This window comes from Hyaena hyaena, unplaced genomic scaffold (assembly GCF_003009895.1).
Source record: "Hyaena hyaena isolate Hyena2069 unplaced genomic scaffold, ASM300989v1 scaffold_616, whole genome shotgun sequence".
NCBI lineage: Eukaryota > Metazoa > Chordata > Mammalia > Carnivora > Hyaenidae > Hyaena > Hyaena hyaena.
In genome coordinates this window covers 701,444-716,700 of record NW_024081247.1, presented here as the reverse complement: position 1 = coordinate 716,700, position 15,257 = coordinate 701,444, and the positions used below count along the sequence as shown (strand labels likewise).

At 31.3% G+C, this 15,257-nt stretch overlaps 1 protein-coding gene across 3 annotated transcripts in view; it reads left to right on the top strand.

Moving 5' to 3' along the window:
• CCDC178 (coiled-coil domain containing 178) overlaps window positions 1–15,257 on the top strand; it is a 431,956-nt gene that overhangs the window by 98,567 nt on the left and 318,132 nt on the right. For all 3 annotated transcript variants that reach the window (XM_039257381.1, XM_039257382.1, XM_039257380.1), the window contains exons 11-12: window positions 11,950–12,045; window positions 12,195–12,331. In XM_039257381.1, coding sequence (XP_039113312.1) covers window positions 11,950–12,045; window positions 12,195–12,331 — 233 coding nt within the window. The remainder of the gene's footprint in view (window positions 1–11,949; window positions 12,046–12,194; window positions 12,332–15,257) is intronic.

Here is a 15,257-nt window from a genome sequence, read left to right as displayed (position 1 = left end):
AACCAACTGAGCCACCCAGGCATCCCATTTCTGATTTAATTTCTGACTGAAATATTTATTTACTGAAAGCTGTTTTAAAATATTTCAGTATGGTAATGGATTTCTTTCTTTTTTTTTCCCCATTTTTCTGTCATTTTTGTTTCATATAATTTGTAGCCAAGTTTTTAGATGAAACTAAATCTAGAATGTTTAGAATTGAGTTTTTACTTTTGATATATTTTATTTTTACATTTTTAAGCTATAAATTGTTAGACTTTTTGGAATGCCTATTTTACTTACTGATTTTGAAGCATAATCAACATCTTTAGTTAACTTCTTGAGCAGTTTGAGGACCTTATGACTTTTTCTTGATTTATAGTTTATTTTCCATCATGTTACAACTACCTTATTTAATAATCCCATATTAAGATCATTTTATTATTTACACAATAAATGTTTGACTATATTTTTTCCTAGTTTAACATTTTGCGCACAATTCTTATTTATCAGACATTACTACCTGCAGTATTTTTTCTTGTTACTAACGTGTATCTCTTACTAGCTTTTTTAGTGAGCTAAATTTGATATTTTCAAAATTTTGTTTCCCTGAAAATGTCTGTATTTTCTTCTCATGCAGTGGAGGAGATGTGCACCTGAATTAGTATGGGCACGACTTATACCACTTCATAGGCAGTGTAGAAGAATCCAGAAATAGGCAAAAACACACTGGGCCAAAGTGCCAGAGAGAATGACATAGGATAGTGAATTGGAAGAAACTGATCTTAAACAGATGGTAAAACAAGGATCTCTCCAATTTGCCCTTGTTTCTCTCTGTAGCTTCTCTCTCGCTACCCTTTTCCCTCTAACTCAGTTCTCTAGTTCCCTGGAAAAACTCAAGAGGACAGAATGTGCCATGTGCATTCTTCTGTCTTTTCATAAATCTAGTTCCCTCTGATTATAAAGTCACTATTCAGTCCCTCATTCTCTCCGTCCTACTATTGCCTGGCTGAGTCCTCTCATTTAATACTTCCAACTTGGAAGGGGGAAAATCCTTGGTGAAACAGTCTCTTCACTTTCTATCTGCTTTGAACTCTAATTGCACTCACTCCATGTTTACCTCCTTACCAGTACTTAACAACACCATTGATGTCAGTGATTACCTGTCTACTTCTTTTTAGATGAAGAGATTTTTAAGGATAGAAGATGTGTCGTAATTTTTGTTTTCTTGGTGTAACATGTGCAGTGTCTGTCCTATACCAGGTACGCAAAAAATGCTATATGTTTAGGCACTCAAGCAAAGGTGTTTCAGGCATTTTGAATAGTAAGTTAACCAGTGAATAAATAAAAGAGAAGAAATAGGGAAGGAAAGGAGGGAAAAGTAAGCAGGATTGGAGGAAGGAAGAAGGGAAGGAAGGAATGAAAGAAGAATAAATGGGGAGAGGGGCGCTTGGGTGGCTCACTCTATTAAGTGTCCAACTTCAGCTAGGTCATGATCTCACGGTTCATGGGTTCGACCTCCACATTGAGCTCTGCGCTGATAGCTCAGAGTTGGGAGCCTGCTTTGGATTCTGTGTCTTACTTTCTCTCAGTCTCTCCCCGGCTCATGTTCTGTCTGTCTCTCTCTCTCTCAAAAAATAAATACACAATAAAAACAAATTTTTTAAACGAATAAACAGGGAAAAAGAAACACTTCAGGTTATGAGGCTAGAAGGAACCCTTTGAGGTGTGGAGTGTATAGTGTATACATTCAAATAATCCATGGAGCTTTAAAATTATGCATGTCAGCATGTAGCTTTCTTACATATAATTTCAGGGACTACTATAAGCATCAGAAAAATATAGCACAACCAATAAAAAAATTTTTAAACATTATATAGTATTGTCAAGTAATTATGACCTCAGTTTTCTAATCATGTTGAATTTTGTCATCTTTATGAATATCATTGTTAATAAAATATTTTCAAAAGTGGAAAATTCATTCACTAAGCCTACAAACAATCAGGTTTTTATTTCTTTGATCATCTTAAAAATGGCAAGCATGGCTCTTCATAACAAAATGTTATTCTTGATAAGATATTATGAACATATTTTATAAAGTTACTAATATATTTCAATTATAGAAATCATTTGAGGATTATCCTACTTTCTGGGGAAGATGAGAACATGATGAAGTTTAGATATATTAATTTTTTTCCTACATATTGCTCATTATAAAAACCTTTAAGCTAGGTTTTCAAAGAGCGCATGTTAAACACTCAATTAAAAGCAATGATGTGCATCACTTCCATGCATTATTTTTTGGTATGCAATTGAAACTTCTAGTTCAAGAGAAAAGTGAAAGATTTGTGCTGCCTAATTGCACATACAACCTAACTGATTTTTTAAAATTTCTAGGCATATCATGCTTCCAATTTAGTCTTTACCTCATTATTATACACTTTTCACTAATTTGTATTATCACTGTATCTATGAAAACACATTTTTCCTTCTCATTTCTATGAAAAATGGCTTTTGTAAGCCAGAAAACATCTTGAAATCAGTTAAGTATCTTAAAAATACTGTCAAGATTAAATTCTTTTTAAATGTAAAAGTACAGATTTTCTGTAAATTCTTTTCTCATGTTTTCTTTGAAGTCTATTTATCCCATAATTCAGAATTTTTTTAGAACACAATTTCATTATCTGCAACTCTTAGTTTCTTGTGATATTAAAGAAACAGCCATCTATATTTCATTTTATCCAGCCATTTCATTAGATAATAAAAAATGACTTTTAAAGATTTAGAAATCCTCTATGATTTTCTGTTTCACTGAACACTGGTACACTGTTTTTGTTTATAAATCAGTTTGCAGATAAAGGATGTAAATAAGTGAATTCCTTTTGTATATATACCTATGTTTTCAGTTTTGGAGGTTGCTTTTGTTAGTAGAATTTTATTATTTATTACTACATTATTGGTCTATATACTGTATAGTGTAAATACAAATACCAGGAAACATCCAGCAAATTGTACTTTTGTTTCATATTTTTACTTGAATGAAGCAATTTATTTCTTAAAAATAGATAAGCCAATAATTATTACTATCAGTTTACCAAATGGGCATCCAGTCTAAAGAGGCAGAGTCAATGTCTCATGCACAAAAAGCTGTTAAGTAGTAGAGCCAAACTACAATGTGATTTTTTGACATTGTTTCGTTATAGAATATTCAGTATAATAATATGTATAAAATGTGATAATATATGTAAGCCTGCTAATTTTTCATAAGACTCAAATCTCTTAATATGTATGTATTTTATTGTATGGCATATTTATAAAATATTTTATAAATCTATGAAATTTACTATTTCATTTCTTATTTTAAAGCAGTACTTAATGTCATCGAAATGTTGATTTCAGTATATGCTCATTATCATGGTAAAGATTTAACAAACATACACAGGTTGTAAAAATTGTTTACTAGGAATAGATACTGCTTTGTGAGCAATCTGTGAAGATTTTTAAAGAGTTTTCCAGTTGACCTATTGAAATGATGTACTATATTAATATTAAACCTTTTTTAAATTCTTGGGATGAATCTGCTTGGTTATGGTTTATTGTTTCTTTAATTTACTTCTGAGTTTGATTTGCAAGTATTTTATTTAAGATTTTACATCCATATTCATAAGTTAGTCTGTATTCCAGTGTTCTTAATTTGTGCTATATTTGATAGATTTCCTTATCAGGATTATGCTAGCTTTAAAATATGAATTGTGAAGATTTCTTCCTTTCTTATTACCTAAAGAATTAATACATATTTAAATAACTTTTTCTTGAAAGTTTAATAAAGCACATTAGTGAAACTATAACTGGTGCTTTTACATTTTTTAACTATTTGAATTAAATAATGGACAGTTGCTTTATTTCATCACATGATTGATTTTCTCAGGCTATATATTTCTTCTTTCTGTTAGTTTGCAGTTTTTAATGGCCCTGACAGAATTGAAGTGAATGAAGATTTTGAAATTATTATCATAATATGATATAGAATGCTCTCTTATACTTTTATCTCTTATTTTTAACTGTATATGTATTTTTCACTTTTAAAATTAGATTTTCAAATTTTTAAAAGTGGAATTAAAAAAATGAGAGGTGGTCCTTAGAGTGAATAATTCAATTTCCAACTTTTAAAATGTTAATGTATGATCTTACAGTTACAATTTACTTTCTTCTCATTTCTTTAGGCTTATTCTGTTTGCTTTTACTTTTTACATTCCTGTTTTGAATGCTTATTGTTTTCTTTTTAAATCTTTCTCTAAGAGCTACAGTTGCATCTTGTTACACTTTGAAGCAAACCTTCTTGAAAAGATTTTCTGTATTCACTCTCAGAATTCTTTCCTTGCTTTCCCATTTAAGATCATTTCCAGTCAGACTTTCACCACCACAGTACACTGAAATTGCTAGTGAGGTATCCTGTTTTCTTCCTCATGAAATCTGGTAGGATTCATTATACAAACTATTATCTAAAACTATTTTAAGCCACTTTTTGAATGGCACAAACACTTAATGTTCATACCTCAAAATTTAGAATATACTCATGTGAGTGGAAGAAAATATTGGTCTATGACTTCATCCAGAGGAAGTCACTGTTTTAATTTTGAGCATAAACAGGCTTTGTGCTATATTTAAAAACAACCTTATATGCATACAGTAATTGATAATGTATTTCTCCTTACATAGAAACATATTCAAAATCATCTTATATTTTACAATGTAATTTTAATGATTGAGAGTTTCTTAGACCTTTATTATTGGGCTTTTAGGATGTTTTCAATTCTGAAGTATTATAATAAAAACTATGAGAAGTATATCTAAAATTTAAATTAACATAACTACTGATTTTAACAAAATAATATTATGATGGAAAAATAAAATAATAAATGTTGAATTATGGTTTAAGAAGTTCAAGCAAGATTCATAGGCCTTCTTTTCTGGGAAGGGTCAAATGATTTGCCTGCCTTTTACATTTTCCAAAATTAGCTCACTTTTTTAACAGCAGTATTACCATTAACTGAATTTCTTGGCTTTCGTATCCTTAATCTTGTAGTTACTGTTACTGTCTGTAGGAATTTGTATGACAGATGTTCACAACTTAAGATCTGGGTTGATGCTATTCTTACATTTTACCTAATGCTAAAACTTTAAATGCTTGATATTACACATTGTTTCTTTAAATCTAAAAGAATTTTCGAACATCACTTTAAACATAAACCACCTCTCAGAGCAGTACACCTTCTGTGATATTTTTGCTGGGTTCAGAGAAAGAGGAGAACTAAGTACAAAAGGCCTTATGGCCAGTATGCTTATATTTAGGCAGGCTTAATCATTGTCCTGGACATCTGCATTTTGTTTTACTTAGCCGTGTATATAGTGTATGTAAAGTACAAAAGAGTCCTAATTTACAATACCTAATCTTTCTAAATGTTAAGAAGGTTGCCAGTGTATGAAAAAAGTAGTTAGTAAACAAGTACATTATATACACTTTGTGTTTAAATTCATAAGAAAGACCGTTCTGAAAACAACTAGAGGAAGTGAAATTGTTAAAATCTCCTTAGGTGTTACAGGTGCTCATCTTTTCTCCTGGGTTGATAGAGGTGGGAGGAAGGGCTCTAGGCTAGAATGTTCCTTTAATGTTACTATGTATATAGTGCACAAATCTGAAGTAAATCCTTACTTGAAACCTCTAGTCTTTAGATGTTTAGAAGTGCACAACATGTTCAAAGTAGAGAGTTAAAGTCACTCTCTTTAACTATTCTGTTAATTCATAAGAATGGTTGTATTTGGGGAATGGGATTGTAAAACCTGATGTTTTGGAGAGAGTATGCTGACTGTTCACTGGTGGTATCGGGACCAGGATGGGCAAGGAAATGAGGAGAGAAGGTTCTGTGCCCATGAGTCGTTAGATGAGTTCAGATTGTCTAACCGTTGCTCTGTGTGTGCATTTTAGTTAATATAGCTGTGTATTAAAGGATTAAGAAATCCTAGTGCCCAAAGTATATTAAAAGTAGAGGCAGTAAAATAATCCCTTTTTAAATGTCCTTTTGATAGTTTTAAGGAAGGACTGTTCTGGGAGTGTCTGTTAATCCACCTCATGGAGCTAGATGTAGTCTTGTACCTAGTCATGGAAATGGCAGAGGGGCAGAGGATGGAAGGGAAGGACTTCTTGCTAGTATCTCCATATCTAGAAGACAGTTTTAGTTATAACCATAGGTCTGTCTGTGTGTTTTTGTCAAGTATCTGTGTTTATTGTGGCCAAGGTTCATTATTTTGTAGCATCTAAGCTTTTTGGATGTCCTTAGGTGCAATATGTGGTAAAATGTACAACTAGTGAATTAGCCAATTTACAAGTTTCTTTTTGTTCTGGTTGAAGGAAGGAAGCATCTTGGGCATGTAATTGTTAAGCTGTCTCTGAGAAATGTACGTCAGGACTTACTCATTAGGCTGGCAGCAGAGGGGCAGAAGGAAGTATGGAGGAAGAGAAGTGTTCAGATGTATTCATATTCACATTTTAATGATAACAGTTAATGTGTGTGCATTCTTTTGGCTAGACTATGAGACTACATTGTGATTAAATGGAAACATGCTTCCTTGCTAACATTTGAATATTATAGATTGGATAATGAATTCTTTTAGAAGCATTATACCTTGTGTGTTGTTACTTTATGTCTAATTTTTTAATTGATCATTAAGGGAATGTAGCATTTTATTTTATTGGAATGCAGTACTTTAATTGTAACATTACCAATATTGTTTTCTAGATGGCTGTTATTATTTTTATCTTTTAGGAAATTTTTGTTGCCAAGAAAGTCAGGATTACATTTTTTCTTCCGATTGAGTTGGTGTAGTGTATTTCTGGTTATCAAAATACTCATAGTTTGGGGACTTTTAAATGGTAAATATTCATGGTGTGTAAAAAAGTATGATATATAACTCTATTATTTTAATTACATTAAAGGGTTGGGGGACGGCAGGTGAATCCCAAGCAGATTCCGCACTGTGGTGCAGAGCCTAATGTGGGGCTCAATCCCAAGAACCATGGGACCATGACATTAACTGAAACTGGAGTCAGACACTTAATCCACTGAGGCACGCAGGTGCTCATAAATAATTTTAAAATTATTCATGGTAGTTTTATATTGTTTATTTTGGATTTTCCAAAAGTGCTATTATTTCAATTGCAAATAGAGATATTATTAGTACTTCACTATTTTTATGTCTTTTAGTTGTTTCTCTGATCTGATTACATGGGGTAATACATCCAAACAATGTTAAGTAGTAATAGAGATCTCTAGCATATTTGCTATGTTCTTCTCTTCATAGGATTTGTTCTAGTTTCTTCCATTAAGTAAGAGTCAGACTTTAGGATTCAGTATGTGTTTTATTTATCATGCTAAGAAAATATCAGTTTTAGTTTATTGAGTATTTTTTAAAAATTGGTAATGCGTGTTGAATTTTGTCTATAAGTCATTTTTGCATCTAGGGAGATGCTCATATAATATTTTCTCTTATACCTATAAATATAGTGATTTATATTGATGGGTTTCCTAATGTTGAACCTTGACTTATTATAATAAATATTATTTGGTTGTAGTACCTTTCATCCTTTCTTAAGCACATTCCAGTTTTCTTTTTTGCCTTCACCATTCAACCAAAATATCTCTGACTTAGGGCAACAGTGATTTCCATATGTTTCTAATCTAAATCTAATCATTGTTTCTTTGCCCTTATTTTAATTCTATATAGCACTTAACCAACTTGACTATACCCTTATCTCTGGAAAATTTGTTTTTTGACTTCTAACACATACTCTTCTTGTTTCTTCTTACTCTTCTGGAAGATTGCTTTCAGTTTTCTTCACTGGTTTCTCTGTATTTCCCCAAATTCCACAAACACATTTTTCTCTCAGACTGTCATGTATGAGTGTTTAAGCCTCAGATTAACACCATCATCTCATACTGTCTTTTATTTATTTTTAATTATAATTCTTTAGGAAGATTCATTCCACAGTGGTTTTACATTTTCTTTTCTCTCATGATTGATAAAATGGAGAATTTTTAAAGCACTTCATCTAAAATATTGTTTTAGAGATTGTCACACAGAATCAGAATCAGACAAAGATTTCCTCTTCATATTCCAGTTGTGACCTGCACATTATACCCTTCTTAGATTCAGTCTTCTCATTTGAACAACTAGATGTGTGTTAATATGCTAATAATCTGCAAAAGAGGGATTTAGGGATTAATACGTTGATTAAAGGGGAATATATATAAAGAATGTCATATTCATTTAGAAAAAACATTTTATTCTTTTTTTTAATGTTTTATTTATTTCTAGGAGAGAGAGAGAGAGAGAGACAGTGTGAGCAGGGGAGGGTCAGAGAGAGAGGGAGTCACAGACTGAAACAGGCCCCAGGCTCTGAGCTGGCAGTCAGCACAGAGCCCGACGCGGGGCTCAAACCCACGAACCGTGAGATCATGACCTGCAAAAGTCGGACGCTTAACCGACTAAGCCACCCAGGCGCCCCAGAAAAAACATTTTATTCTTAATATGATTTAATATTTAAAGTATTTAAATACATTACATTTTAAGTAATCAGTTTATAATAGAAGAGATTCATAATTGGCAATGTTTACAACATTTTAATCAGTTTGTAATAGAAGAGATTCATAATTGGCAATGTTTTAGATATACATATTGAATGAAAGATTAAATTTGAACTTAAAATGTAATATTTAAATAAATTATCAGTCACATAGTAGTACAGATTATTAATTTTGATCTTAAGGCACTGAATTTTCATGTTTAGTTTTGATTCTTTTTATTGGAAAACACACTGGAAAATCTACTTCTAAAGATTGACAATTGTTTGACATACGAAATATGTATGATTTTAGGTATCAGAACTACCAGTCTGATCTGGAAAGTACATTATAAACTGGCTTGGGGTCTATTTATAATGTTTGTACTTCTGTAGATTCAGTACTAGAATCTAACCTAGCAGTGGTTAAAAATAAAGATACTTGCGTGTATAGGTAGAGACACTAGTGAAGAATGTGATAGAATCAGTTACATGTCTTTAGGTAGGTATGAGGACCAAATAAAAGTACTTCCTAAAAATCCTTTACTAAATGCTGCAAAAGCACAAGCAGCAAAGAAAGATTATTGTGGGATGAATTTGAAATTTATCAGAATTTTGGGTTTGTGAACTAGTGAAGACAACAAATCTATTATGTGTTCTAAGATTAGCCACAATGGTCACAATTATTAAACAATCCACAGTTGTCATGTTGAAGCATAAAAAGTATTTTATAAATTTTAAAATAGAAGGATGCTCCAGCATGGGTGCAGACTGACACAGAATGAAAATGCTGAGACTTTAGAATTATGTTTTTAGCATTACAGTTAACTTCACAGTCCAGATCTACTGAAGCAGTTAGCAAGACATTTATCAAGCCTACTACCAAAGAAATGGTGACAGGAAGATTCAGAGATATAACAAACAAAATGATTCATTAACTGCCCCTGTCAAACAACAATTCATCTCTTACTTATAGAGATAACCAAATATGTAAAGAAGCAATTATTGTTTCTAGTATAAAAGTTGTTGTAATCCACTACAAAGTGATAAATTCATTTACACTGGGAATTCTTTGCTAATGTGTGCAAATAAAGTACATTTAAACTTATTGACAGCTTCTTGGGAAATAGCAGTAAGTCCTGGATCCATGTTTTTGATGAAGTGCATCTGATACTAATACCATAGGCAGATAAATGAAAATAATTCAATACATACATTCAAACAATTGCCAAGACAAGCAAATCTACCCACTGCTAATGTTCATAGGGAAGCCATTGCAAAATAATGCAGGAATTTTAAGAGAAGTATTTCGTGAAATTTAAAATTTTTTTCATTAAATTAATTCAAACCACCAATACTTATATGTGCTCTCAGATTTGTAAATGGATGATCAACCATTATTCTTTAATATGTGGTTTTTAAAAAAAGTGTCTGTAAGAAGAGGTTCAGGTACTCCTCAGTGAAAAACTTGGGCTTCTAGATGACTTTTATGATTAAGAACTACTTTAAAAATTAGGATATCTTATAAACAATATTCTTATTTTTACTCAAAAACCTCAGATGTCCTAATACAAATCTAATAGGTGTTCCACAATGAAGAAAAAGTAAATCCAGCAAAACTGAAGCCACAGAATATACCTTTAAATCATGTCAAGGAGGATGTGTCTCACTGAGTGATTTGTATACAGCTTTATCTAAGGAATATGTTCAAAATATGTTGTGCTATCTAAAAAGCTTGACTAATAGTTTCTTCAAAATTACTTTCCAAACCATGATAGTAATGAGTGAGTAAGAAAGCTTGTACATCACTTAAGTAATTGGACAGTTTTTGAAAAACAATTCTGGAAGATATTTCAAAGGATTCTTGAAACTAAAAATTATAAAAAAACTTATTTCTATTTGGGTTAGAAATACACTATCCAGTTATCTGGGAAATTTATTAAGTATACCGGTAAATCATTCATTAAACTTCTCATCTTAAAGTTACAATATCAATCCAAATATTTCTTTAATTACTGATTATAATTCTAAGAGAAATATATTAATATATTTAATGGTTTTTTTGTAAATTGAAAACATTTAACCCTACTATTATTTTATATTGTTTATTTCATAAATCATTTTTATTTTTAAGTTGCTTTCCTTTATGGCCTACAGTATTGGATTTTTAACTTATGATAACAGTAGTTTCCTTTTTGACATAATTATTTAAATAAACATGTGAATTGCTTTAAGAAAATTATTAAATGCCTACTAGTACAGATGGTATAGTATTCAATATGAATAAAATAAAAAAGAGTGTTCTGCAATAGTTTGGGAAACAATGTCCTATTGAATTATTTCTTTTGTCATTAATTGTTAAAACTGTTGTCTCTTAAAGATGGTTTCTTTTCTAAAATTGTATAATTCATTGATTTTTTTAGTATATTGACAAGTTAATGCAACTGTAATTTTAAGATAACTAATAGTATATTCCATTAAACCTTTGCATGGCTTATTCTTTTCATGTGGGTTTGACTGACCTTTTAAATAAAAATTTGTGTTTGCTTTATATAGGTCTTCCTTTTTGTGTTTAATTTATTCCCAAATACTTTATATTTTTTGACCAAAGTTTTTAAGTATTGTCACTGTGTTTTTAAACAGATTATTACTGTCATTTTTCTTATTCTTATATCGAGCCATTTTACAGAAACATTTATTACAGTTTTGAATAAAAACCTCTGTTTTTTTAAGTGTCTAATCATAATCTCTAAAGGTGAAGTTATATTACCTACTCATACGCAGTATTATAAAATCACTTTTGTTTTATTATCTAATTGCATTTAGCTAAAGTAACACAAAACATGATTAATAATGGTGATAAGAGATAATCTGGTATCATTCTTGAGTTTAGTGGGCATACCTTCAGCATTTTATGATTTATTTTGATATTTGCTGTTCTTTATATCGTATTTGTGTAGTTTTTCCTTGTATTAGTTTAAACTTTTTAGAAACATATAGTGAGTTTATCACAGCTATTGTCTGGTGTATTGACCATGTTTGTGTTAGTTTTTTCTTTAATTTGTTAATGTGATAAATTATGATTTGAATTTTCTAGTTTTTATCAATTTGTAACTGGAATATATTCTGTTTTTCATGATTAATTATTTGATCACTGTTAGAATTGATTTTCTATATACTGTTCAAAATCTTGCATCAATTTTTATAAATGGCAACCACTTATAGCGTTATTTTATATGATTTTAATCAACATTTATTAAGTTATGGTAGCTACATAATTTGAAATATATATCTTACTTTACAAATAAATGGGAAGCTTCATAAATCATTTATTTTTTCTGTGTATTTTTTCTTAGCTAGATGATTTGAAAAAAATATATGATCAAGTGTTCTGGAAGAAAAGAAGTTATGAAAAAGAATATCTGGGAGCAGTTAATAATTATTATGCAACAGTAAGTTGACCTTTTCTACTTCCCCCTAGAGCCTTATTCTCTATTCCTAAATATTAACTCCTGCAACTATAAGTAATGTCATTATTACACATTTTTTCTTTTTGAGATAAATAACATGTATAAATGATTCTCTTATTCTTATCTTAAAGAAACAAACATGGGATATTGAGCTTTCTAATGTTGCAAAAGACTTTTCAGACATTTCAATTGCATATACTCATTTGGCAGAAGAAAACAGAAGGCTCGGAATTGATATTGAAACCATAGCAGGTCTTATCAATGACAGGTAATTCCTCAAATATAATTTTTATTTTGATGTAATATATTGAATATGTTAAATGTAATACACCTCCTCATTTTACATGGGTACATTTCTGGGGTGATATGGTGGTGTTTGTGTTTATCATTAGCTTAAATGTTGTTTGTTTCTATTCTAAATGTTGCTCTTTAAAGCACTCTGAATCCCTTTAGTGATATCAAATAGTAAAAAAATGATCTTACAGGGCTTACAAGGACTTTGTGCTCACTTATATCATCTCCTTTTGATGTGTCTTCTTATACTCAAGGACACTTTAAAGTTACAGTATGTTTAATTAAGCTCCTGGTATCCTTCACTCAACCCTCAACTCTTCCCAGCAACTACTAGTTTTCTTAGCTCAGAAACCTACAGGTTTTCTTGCTTTCCTTTTCTATTTCAACCCTCATATTCAGCATATTAAGAAGAAATGTACCACACACTAAATATCTTTTTATCTGTTGCATTGCTCCCTCAGCACCCCGGAACAAGCTATCATCATGTCTAGCAAAAGTTTATAGTGACTTCCAAAAATAGTTTTATGTGCAATCATTATGTTCCCTTTCTAATTCATTATCTACACTGTGGTGAGTTCATTTTTTTTTAACGTCTTCTCCATACCTGCTTTAATTTTAAGAGGAATGAAAGGAAAAACTTTTCCTTAACATCTACAAAGACCCCTGAATAAGCAGACATACCTGCCTCTGTTATCTCATATCACATTTGGTTCAAATACAACGGCCTTACTTCATCTTCTCCTATTTGCCACATGTTTCCCAACCCCTATGGCATTTTTATGCTATTTCCTTTTTCTGTAGTATTTTTCCTGTTCCTTCAACCTAGCAAATTACTACTTATCCTTAAGACAATTTCAGGGTGAGTTCTGAGAAACTTTTACATTGGTTGTTGAGTTAAATCCAGTTGTGTATTATGTGTATATATGGCACCCATACTTTTCTCCTTCAAATTTCTTCATATTTGCAGCTTTGTGTGTGCACATTTTTGACTCTTGTTTGTCTCCCTCAAAAAATGCAAAGATCTATGAGGGCAGACATAGGTCATGTCTGTAGTTTCCTCATCACTGAATCTGCGTCATCAAGCATGGCATGACATATACTTTACTATCCAAAGTTAATTATTGAAGGGAAAGAAGGAACAAAGAAGGAAAAGGGGTAATGGTGATCTTTGATGATTGTATAAGAAGATTGTTAAAATTTTTTAGTGATCATTTTATCTTTGGAAATGCTAGAATGAAATTATTTTATAAGATTTATGTGTTGAAAGGCTTTTTTAAAGAGAGCAAAAGGAACATTGTTTTCCAAAAGATAACTTAAAACTGTACTTGTTAATATTCCTACATTTTACTAAGAGAGCTAGAGGAGAAAAAGAAATCTGAATTTAATGAGAAGATCCCTCTGGAAGAAAGGTAGTATGAGGTTTAACTTTCATTAGATTATCCTGCAGTAACAAGCAACCGTCCCACCTTAGTGGTATACAAGTAGAATGGTTTATTCCTCACTTGCATTGCAACTTAACTGTGTCTGCTGTGTCTGTGTTTCATGTTATTTCTACTTCTTAGATGCAGGATGAAGGATCGGATCCTTCTAGGGCACATTGCTCTGATAAGCACAGATTCCTTAGTGACATCACTTGATGGCCCTTAACAGCTTCCACTGGAAGGTGATAAATGTTTCTTCTGCTCACACTCCATTGAACAAAGCAAGTTATATGTCCAAGCCTTATGTCAACAGGGTGGGAAGTTTAATCCTCTTAAAAGGAGAGATAGTACATAACTGAGAATACTGATACAATCTATCACATGTAGTGGGAATGTAGCCTTTTGGTTATTGTAAAGGATTTCCAGTATATGCATTGTGCTTGTCCAGTTAGTACTTTAGATATCATTTAATTACTTAACTTTTCTTTCAAATTTTTACATGAAATTAAAAAAAATAAATGGATGATTTTAACAGTAGATTAGTCATTGGGGAATTAGAGAAAGATTAGTGAAATGAAGAGATTAAGAGATATACAGGTAAGAGTCAGGTCTACCACATATTTAAGTGATGTTCCAAAAGAAGAGAAGATATAAAAGGACAGAAATAATTTTTGAGGAGATAGTATCAGTTCATATCTAGCAAACATTTCTTACATTCTGTGTTTAACTGGTGAGTCTCTCACTCTTAATGGATGATAGTTAGGTAGCTAGCCAACTAGCTAGCAAGGTAGACAGATAAATAGATAGATGCAAAAATAATTTTTCATTTCCAGATTTTACTTGCTGTCACAGACTGAGTCTGGAGTTCTCTCTTGTCCAGTAAGAGAGCAGACACAGAATTGAATATGAGAGAAGCTAATGTTCAGGAGTAAACAAGAGCCTGAACAGGGGTTTTATCTCCATAATTATTGAGCTCACAAGATATTAACCACGTGGTGAATGTGAAGAAAATAATATCTTACACACATGATGAAAGTGAAGAAAACAATCTATTGTGATCGTTAACTTGTGTGTGTAAGAATCAAAGGGTCTGGGGAGGGGGAGAGCAAGTGGAGTTTATGATCAAAGTAAAATAGTATATTGGTGTCAGATGGAAAGCAGTTTCCTGCAGGTGATATAACAAATTACTTGTGATCCATTACAATATCTCACTACCTTACCTCGGGCACTTTTGCCGGGTGGTGGCATTCAGCCCTAAGCTTTTTTTTTATTACTCATTTAAGTAACTAGAACTGATTTCCCCATAATTTGCTTTACTTCCAAATCTTCTAAGTAATTTTATAATTCCTAGTTTGATATAGATATTTACAGCTATCCTTTACTTTTTCAACATAGTATGAATAGTTATTTTAGTTATCATTTTATCTAAATCTAATATTTAAATATCTGTAGTCTTTTTTTCTTAATATCTATAATCTA